Consider the following 9687-nt stretch of genomic DNA (forward strand, 5'->3'; position numbering starts at 1 on the left):
AAAACGAAGTTAACTAGTTGAAAGCCGGTTAAGGGACGAAGTACTCCATGGCATCGTTTCCATATATAGTGAATTAAAACATATTACATGATGCTACTGGCAACAGAAATCAATTAGTTTTTTTTTTTCATAATGAAGTTATCAAGCTTGTCCGTGCAAGATGGCTGTTTCGTGTGTGTGGGCTCACAAGCAGTTGGAGTCCAAAAACACGCAATCACAATTCTTGACCAACGGCCATTGACTTCATGCTTGGTAACTGACCCATATATAACAAGTGGTTTCCTTGGTCGTAACATTTTTTCCTGTTTCAAAGACGTATATCTAGTGTTATTAACGTAACAAAAACCAGTTAATGTCATAACAAGTGGTTTCTAAGCCCGAGTCATTTTTTCCTGTTTCAGATCTGGTAAACAACAGTGCTCAATTTCTGCCATTCTTGCAAAGGACTGACATGGGAAATGTGTCGCTTTTTATTTTAGTTCTGCCCCAATTTTTTTTTTAAAGCGCCCTAAACAAATCGACTTAAAAATTGTTAGTGCCGACAAAGGTCATGTCTCTACTTTGGTCTTTGTGGAATAAGCTCCCCCGATTTTATTCCATCTTCTCCATGCATGCACCAGCAATAAAATCAAAGCAAAGTAGGTTCATAGAAACAATGTAGTTAATTTTAATTTCAGTGACATTTTCATGGAAAATAAAGAAGTTAGTTGGTTGCTTGTTTGGTTTGTTTGTTGAAGTGTTCGTCGCTTCATCTCAATTTGATGTTTGATCCTAAAACTGTCGGTTTGTCTTCACGACAAAACTAGTCAGGTTTTTCATCGAAATTAACTATTTCAATTCAGTAAGTTTAAAACTTGTCTAGTTGGTGCTAGTAAAGTCAAAATAACTCTCTTTGCTGTTGTTGTTGTTTTTTTTGATGACTTCATCTTAAGTTTAGGCCGAGTTGTACGCGGAAAAATTAGCGAAGGTATTTTCCCACACAAACCGCTACAATAACAAGGCATTGAATGGGTCGAAATGAGCCGTGCGTTTAATTAATTCATCATAACAAATGATTAGTACGCATAAGTACGTAACTGTGGTAATTAAAGAGATATAAAATATCTTTCGCGAGCGGAAAGTAGAAATTTTCACTTGTTTATTTGGCTTCAGTTTGTTTTTGTCCAGCGACATTTCTTTGCAAGCGCTTAATAGAAAATTCGAATTACTGACCTCAAGTTTGACGTAAAAAAGTTGAGAGCATAAACTGAAGTGTTTAGGGATTCAGCTAATTTACATCACAATTAATGATCACTCGGTGTAACTGCACATTTTCCTGTTTCAGCATGGAGTAAAACGATAGGAAAAATTGCACAAGTTCTCTTTGAGGCCAAAGCCTGATAATAAAAGGAGGTGCTTGATTCTTTTTAACAACTAGTTCTCTTCTTTTTATTTCAATCTATTTCAGTGGTTGCTGTTGTTTGCAAGCATTGAGAGAACACTAATTTACGGATCGAATATGGCAACTATTCAGACAGTCAATAGCAACCAAGACAATTTACCATAACAAGTGGCCGCTTCAACGCAAATTAAATAATGGTTTTAAAGGTTGAATTGTTTTTCCTGTTTCAGTCGGCGTCACAGAAAACATACAACAGACTGATTGAGTCTTTGTTTCGTTCTTTTTTATCTCATTCTGTTTTGTTCTTACGTATTTCTGTTTGCTTTATCGTTTGTCTGTGTGTTAACAAGTGCTCAAAGAGTAGAATTGATGAACAAGGTAAATTTGAAGTCAACAGTTAAGACGGCAGAACAATAAAAACCCTGTGGTTAGCATCAATTATTTCATGTACAAATGCTCCTTTAACACAAATTAAATAATGGCCTCCATGGTTGAATTGTTTTTTCCTGTTTCATTCGTGGTTAAAAGTCATACAACAGATTGATCTCTCTCATCTTAGCGAAAACCTTGGAGTAGAGAAAGAGTCAAAATGTTTCGCTTGCTTTTCGCCTTAGGTCTGGCCTTCTTCCTGAGTTCTTTTGCAACCGTGGTGTATTCCGCGGATGGTGGAAGCTGCCCGGCATCCACGTGCAAATGCCGCGACGGTGAGAAAAATAAATGATGCTTTCACGATCCCTTGCATTATTCGGTTTTCTGCCTTTTTTTTCGGACTAACAGCAATTTTTCCTTCTTCGTTTCAGGTAGAGACGGTAGAGATGGCAAGCCTGGTAAGAGAAGTAGCTATTTAACAACGAGTTTTTAATTTTCCGTTGACTAGTTGTAGCTCAGCGCTGCAAAAACAAGTTCAGAAACTCCAGTTGAGGCAGACCGAGGCACTCGCCTGATTCATTTGCTTCGTTTTTGTTGGTTTTGTTTTTTGAAGGGAGAAAGTAAAACACTGCTAAATACCTGGGAAGAGAATCTAAACATGAACATTGCCTCAGTCAATTTTTTTTCATGTTATGGCCTGGTTGTGCAGTTTGGAATACATATGTTATGGGCTCTGTATTTCAAGTATTTAATCAAGATCAAATCTCCCAAAAGTACTTGAAAAAGAAGTTAGGATTTTTTTCCCACTCGACTGTCTTGTGATATAAATGGGCAAAAAATGATCGAATCCGTCCAAGACGATGTGGCCCGGCTGTTTGCTGACATGTTGTCATGGTTATAACACCACATAAACAGCAAATTTATTCCTGTTTTTCTTTGATCTTAGGTCGTGACGGACGTGATGCAGCTGAGGTTGGTGAAAAATCATTGTCTTCTTAGTTAGTTTCGACAAAGAAGTAAATAAATTTCATGAGACAAATTGGGTGGAGTTCAGTGAACAAAACCCCCTAACTCTTTCACTTTGCCGATTGTAGCTCGTCGGATACTTGTGCCTTTTTTATGGCGCGCTTTCTTGACACAGCTTATAGAAAACAGAGTTTCTACGAACGTAACAGAATCAGTGTACGAAGGAAAGATTGATGGGTCATCAACTTGAATGGCTTCTTCCCCTTGATCTCTGAATATTCAATGAGATTCAGTAAAATAATACAAGTGGTGACACAAAAGATGTGCCATGTACCGAAAACTTGTAAAACTTTTCAAGGGCTTTTAGATGGGTTTATAAACGAAGGGCGTATCCGAGGGGGCTTATAATCGGAATAAAAAACCGTTTCAAAACGAGCTATAGCTGTTTTGATCGAAAAGTCTAAAAACATCATAATAAAACGAATTCAAAACAAGGAAAGCTGGAGCGAGGAGGGGTTATATCCGGGGGGCTTATAGCCGATGTATTTTTTGGTTTACTGGTAGATGGGCTCGTAACAAGTGGGGGGGGGGGTAACTTATAAGCGGTAGTTTACGGTATTCCATATTTTATTTGTTTGTCGTTTATCTTTTTTTAGTGTAAACCACCATCACCACCCCCAAGTGGTGCAATTAAGTTTGGAGACACCGCTGAGGAATGTACACCGAGTATTGCTGGCACCGTTCGTTACAGTACTTCCGAGAATGCCTTGGAGCTCTGCGATGGCAGCTCTTGGTCGCCATTGGTGACTGCTGGGTTGGGTCAAACGCCCGATCAGCCAGGACGTAGCTGCTTGCATATTTTAAATGCGGGTGAGTTTTACGTATTGTTAATCACGCCCATGTACACAATGTTTTCACGTGACGTCATAAAATTATAAAATAAGAAAACTAATTAAAAGGCTTCCTGAGATTTTAAATTTATGGGCTATGAGACCTCCAAGAAATATATTTTCTTGCAAGTCTTCAGCTCGATAGCATCCTTCGGTTTTGAAAATAGACCATCTTTGTAATCCAAGTTTATATAATGTGTCGAATTGTTCTCGCATTTTGATTGGCTCCTGCTAATGGTCAACTGGAGGACAGACGCATAGATGACGTCATTAACAAGTAGATTCCATGTTGCCGTGCGTCTGTTCAGCAATTGATCACAAAAGACGTCAAAAAGTGGTAAGAACGTCAGTGACACACGACTATATATTGCCTCGTGTGCAACTTTAGCTAACTTATTTGGTCTCACCATTCGGCAACATGGAATCTATTTGATACCGAATTTCATATAACACGACACCAAGAAAAAACAGCAAGATGGCCACGAGTAAGTTGTCATGTAGCTTGAAAAGATTGACTTGTTCTGAGATTTTTAACGCGGTTTGAACACTTAACGAATTCGAAAAAAATGTTTATGTGAGAGTCTTGATTCGTAAGGGGGACGGTTATTGAAGTAAATTCCAGCTGTTTCGACATCGATGTCTGGCTGCCATACTGCCATAACTGTGCCGCTTTGGGTGACCCAAGCTCGCAAATGAGCTACATACTAAATAAATTACATACAACAGTACTCAGGTTACGCAACAGTCGAAATATAAGGATTCATGGTTTGGGAAAAATGGTTATATTCTTAAGCCTAAAAAATACGAGGGAGCATGAATAATGACAACCCTACCTCGCTTCAGCTGTATGTTTCCTAGGTTCCTGTGAGGTTTCTAGGCCGATTAATGGCAATTAAGATGGTATTTAGCTTCACGGATTTGTCCTATATGTATCCTTTCTAAGGAGTGATTTAAACTAAAAACCAACTAAATTACCACAGACTGGCCGAGAAACCTCACGAAAACTAATGAAACACACACCTGAAGCAAGATAGGTTTATTTTTTATTCATTCTCTTTCGCTTTTTAAGCTTAATTAAGAACATAACCGTTTTTCACACACAAATCCTGATATTTCAACTGTTACGTAACCTGGGCGCTATCCGTACTAATGGGTGCACCAGAGACGGTTATTTGCGAGCTTGAGTCAGATCACCTATGCTTCGCTGGACACAAATGTGCGCTTTCCATTGGGAGTTCTACAAATCTGGGGTAACCTTCTCAAAGGATAACTTGAGCACGGAATTTGTCATATACCTGGGACCCGGAAAAGCTGATTATCCTTTGACTTTCTATAAAATTTCAAATACCTGGCTTCTTTTTGTTCAATGATTTCGATTTTACTAGTTTTTCGTAGCGTGACAAAGCAACCAGCAATAATCTTGTTCATTCGCTTTTTCACTGGTGGGTAGATATTTAGAGGAGGAATGAGTTAATTTTCTTTGTACCTTCAGGTCAGAGTCGTGGTGATGGACTCTACTGGATCGATCCAAACGGTGGCTCAACAGATGACTCATTCCAAGCCTACTGCGACATGGAAACTGAGGGTGGGGGCTGGACCCTATTCGCCACGAAGGTCACCCCAAGCTTCCTCTTCATCAGTACCACATTCTCAGAAGCGGCTGCGAAATCCACCCACGCAGACGCCGCCAGTCATATCCACCCCAACATGGCGGACTGGAAACAAGTTATGTTCCGGTTTGCTGATGACAACAACATCAGGCTTGTTTACGAAAGGGCTGCAGGCTCGCCACCAGCCTTTAAAGATGAGTTCGAAAATTTCTTAACAGGGACAAATGCTAACTTGGTTAGGAACCTGCATGGGTTTTACAGGTACAGTCCAGCAGATCAGAACAAGAGATTTCCCGCGTCGGGTTTTGCCACAATAAATGCATTCCACTTCATTAGTGACCGTGGGATTTCGGAATCGCACGGTGGCACAGACAAGTGGATTGACATGTGGAATAGTGCCGAAGGCTCCAACAACTACGTGGCTTCTGACAGTGCCGTCTCGCGAGGCACCAAGTGTATCGCCGGCTACTGTTATGAGAACAAGCCAATCTGGGTGATGGTGCGATAGAAACAAACTTTAACGAATAACTAAGCTAAGCGGAGATGCTGTCAAGTAAAATAGAAGTTAGTTTAATAAGGTGTTGGGTTACATGTATCAACCAACCCGTGCCACGATAAAGGAAATTACTAGATCGCTTTTGTAGCCCAGTTATTCAATTTAGGGGTTCTGGAAACTCTGTAACTACTGGCATAAATAAAGATTTCTTCACGAGATCTTTGAAAATTTATTTGCTGTACGTTCAATGCGTACAAGATTTTTGCAAAGTGCTTTTTCGAAGCATGATATCCAATTTTCGGACAAGGGGCGCGGCCCTCTTTATGTTGATGACAAAGATCAACTGCGCCTCTAAACTAAAGTTGCGCTAACCGCATACATACGTTTTATACAAACATTTTTACTGAAGCTCCCTTTTAAGGGGCTGTTCAGTTGCTATACCTAAACTGTATCCCCTTATTTAGTAAATAAACCCCTTCTGGCGCCTGGTATGTCGGCTGATAATGTCCGCAGCTGAGATATTGTCCGAAAAATGAATATTTGGCGGAGAAGCGAAGCTTCGAGGGCAAATGTGAAATTTTGAGGACAATCTCTCAGCCAAGGACATTATCGTCCAACATACCAGCGAGCCAGAAAGGGGTTTATTTTTTTTATAACCCTCCCATAATTTTCTGCATATTTTTTTGACTTTTTTGTACTTATCGGAACAGCATTGGCGACCAGTTTTTTTTAATGTCATTATCAGCGGATTCCACGAAAAGGGTTTGTTTTTCTTCCATGAAAAATAATTAAGATGAAAAGGTGAAATTCTAGAGCGGGATTTATTCTTTTTAGCTTTGTTTTTTTTCCGACAGAAACAGTCGCAGGGCAATTATCGACGCAGGCGGAGGTTATTACGTGATAACTGCCCAATAATTTTGCACCACGTGACGTAAAGTAGCCAACAGAATTGCGCGAAAATTAAGCGTGGGTTATAATGAACAATACTGTCCATGTTAACTTATCATGATTAGGTTCCCAAAAGAAAAACTCTTTTGGACTCTTACCGTACTTTAGTATAACGAGTTTTCTCATGATTATACGCCGAGTTCAACTGCTCAAAAATAATGCAACAGAAGTGAGCGAAAGAGAAAACCGTCGGTTACAACACAGGCGGCCCAGACGTTGAATACGATTAATACGTGACATTATTTTGTTGGCGATTGCGTTACAATTTTAGCCGTTTATAAGACAGCGTATGAGTATGCTTCGAAAATTACTCTAAATGCTACGTGTAGAAAATAATTTGAATAAAATGGCTTACCTTGTGTTTGCATTGCGTTATTTTGATGTCTCTGGGTTCCTGGAGGTGGTTTAGAGCCATTTAGGCGAGTTTTACTTTCTGGCGGTTTGCTTCCCCTAAAGAGAAACGAAAGTCGGGCGACCCACTGGCCCGACGGCATGCACTCAAAGCTCCGTAAATTCCACAAAAATGGTCTAATCTCGTCAAAATTGCCTCATGGCAGCCGTCGATAACTCTTCTTCCCATTCACTTTCTCCCAAGGTTCCAAAGTTTATCTTTATCGCCCGAGAATCGCTGGTCTTCCAGCTCTTGCTTTCCATTTCTGCTCCGTCTCGATCCGTAACCGATTATCTTGGGCACAGGATTTGAATTTCTAGCTTAACGACCGCGCCATCGTGACAAAGTCGCCTCCAACCGTCGAGAGGCACGGAGAATTGGTCAGTTACTCGTTGCCATCTCTCGCTGCAGTTAGCGGTGCTTTTAGACGCTAAATTCAGCTGAACATTGTTTGCTTCTTGTATTTTTGCAGTTAACAGTGCTTTTAGGCACTAATTTCAGTCAACACTGCGGCAAGGTGCAATTTGCATGATTAAAAAATGCCCCGTGCCTCTCGACGGTTGGAGGCGACTTTGTCACGATGGCGCGGTCGTTAAGCTAGAAATTCAAATCCTGTGCCCAGGATAATCGGTTACGGATCGAGACGGAGCAGAAATGGAAAGCAAAAGCTGGAAAACCAGCGATTCTCGGGCGATTAAGATAAACTTTGGAACCTTGGGAGAAAGTGAATGGGAAGAAGAGTTATCGACGGCTGCCATGAGGCAATTTTGACGAGATTAGACCATTTTTGTGGAATTTACGGAGCTTTGAGTGCATGCCGTCGGGCCAGTGGGTCGCCCGACTTTCGTTTCTCTTTAGGGGAAGCAAACCGCCAGAAAGTAAAACTCGCCTAAATGGCTCTAAACCACCTCCAGGAACCCAGAGACATCAAAATAACGCAATGCATACACAAGGTAAGCCATTTTATTCAAATTATTTTCTACACGTAGCATTTAGAGTAATTTTCGAAGCATACTCATACGCTGTCTTATAAACGGCTAAAATTGTAACGCAATCGCCAACAGAATAATGTCACGTATTAATCGTATTCAACGTCTGGGCTGCCTGTGGAATGATCAGCAACAGCGAATTAAGGCGTGATCAACTTGAGTGAGAGCTTTCAAGTGCTCCGTCTTTCTGTCATGCAATCTTCTTCTGGTTTTACCGATGTAGAAAGCATCACTGTCCCAGCAACTGCCTTTGTAGACAATCTTCGATTTCTGTGAGCGGTTCAAACGGTCTTTGTAAGGAAAGAAAGACTTAATTCTGCGAGTGTTCTGAAAAATAACCCTGAGGTTGAAGGGGTGGCGAATGGTCCTTCAAAAACTCTGGGTCTCGCAAAATTTTAGTCGAATTTCACGGGTCTCGCTCTCTCGTTTTTTAGCGGTTATGTGCGCCCCGCAGTCTCGATTTTTAGACAAAGCTGTCTCGGAGTCACGATTTTTCGCAAAGCTAAAGAGTTTCAAAGTCCCGATTCGTTCGTTTATCTCAGGTTTTATAAATGACGTCTTCTCTTCACTTGACATTGAATTTCAATGAAGCAACTTACAAATTTGCGAGAAAAAGTTAATCCTAACTTCTTGTAAATTGTCTGAATTCCACAAAAAGCTACAGAACCTCTCGCAACGTCCGTTTTGGCTCCAGTAAAGCAGTTATTTTGTTCTACCATATCATAACGTAGTGTGTTATAATCGAATTTCTAGTTCCAGCCAGTTTGAAGGCTGCACAAGCTCGTTCTAGCTCTCAACTAAATCTGGGGCCCGAATTTTAAGAGTGTGAACGTCTTGCGTTCGGACGTCAAACCCTTTGAAGTCTCGGTCTCGCAATTGAAAATGTCAAAATTAAATGTCTCGGGCTCGCAGAGGAAAACGCTTGTCTCGCCGTCTCGCGCGGTCTCGCATTTACCATTCGCCACCCCTGGTTGACGAAACCATAAAACTTATTGACACAAGACTTTAATCGGCGTGTACTAGCATCGCTATGGAAACTTAAATAAGGTAAAACAAGGATTACATCTTTCATTTTTATATGTCATTTTGAGGAGAGCTGGTTGGCTAATAATCAGTCGCGACCGTCCATTTGGATTAGATATGTGGATGTCACTTTCTCCTTATTTGACAGTAAAGACACCGCCACCAGATTTCTAGATTTTCTCAACAGCAGACATCCCAACATCTCAGTCACCATAGAACTTGAAGAGAACCGAGAGATCCCATTCGTGGATGTCTGTATCAAGCGTGATCACAATACATTTTCAACTACTGTACACCACAAAAAGACTTTCACTGGTCTTTACACCAAGTGGGACTCCTTTACTCCCAGAAAGTATAAGAGCAATCTAATCCGAACACTTACCTATCCAGGGGGTAGCCAGGATTTTTCAAAGGGGGGTCACACTGTGTCCAAGTGAGGGTACTCAGCAGATTGTCATGTCGTTTTCGCAATCTTGTGTGGGCTGTTTTAAAAAAAAAAATGCTTATAAAGGGGGGGGGAGGGTTACGGGCACCCCGGGACCCCTCCTAGCTGCGCCCCTGCCTATCGTTGCTTACGCATTTGTTCAAAATCCACTTTATTGCAGTCGACTCTATCTGATCTGA

At 41.0% G+C, this 9687-nt stretch overlaps 1 protein-coding gene across 1 annotated transcript; it reads left to right on the forward strand.

The window, feature by feature from the left end:
* The first annotated feature begins 1885 nt into the window (after positions 1 to 1885).
* LOC145467746 (uncharacterized) lies at positions 1886 to 5956 on the forward strand. The gene is made up of 5 exons (XM_081451352.1): positions 1886 to 2085; positions 2182 to 2208; positions 2697 to 2722; positions 3373 to 3586; positions 5099 to 5956. Exons 1-5 carry the CDS (start codon positions 1971 to 1973, stop codon positions 5722 to 5724), a joined length of 1008 nt encoding a protein of 335 aa, XP_081307478.1. The 5' UTR covers positions 1886 to 1970; the 3' UTR covers positions 5725 to 5956.
* The last annotated feature ends 3731 nt before the right edge of the window (positions 5957 to 9687 follow it).

Source organism: Orbicella franksi, chromosome 2 (genome assembly GCF_964199315.1).
Source record: "Orbicella franksi chromosome 2, jaOrbFran1.1, whole genome shotgun sequence".
Classification (NCBI taxonomy): domain Eukaryota; kingdom Metazoa; phylum Cnidaria; class Anthozoa; order Scleractinia; family Merulinidae; genus Orbicella; species Orbicella franksi.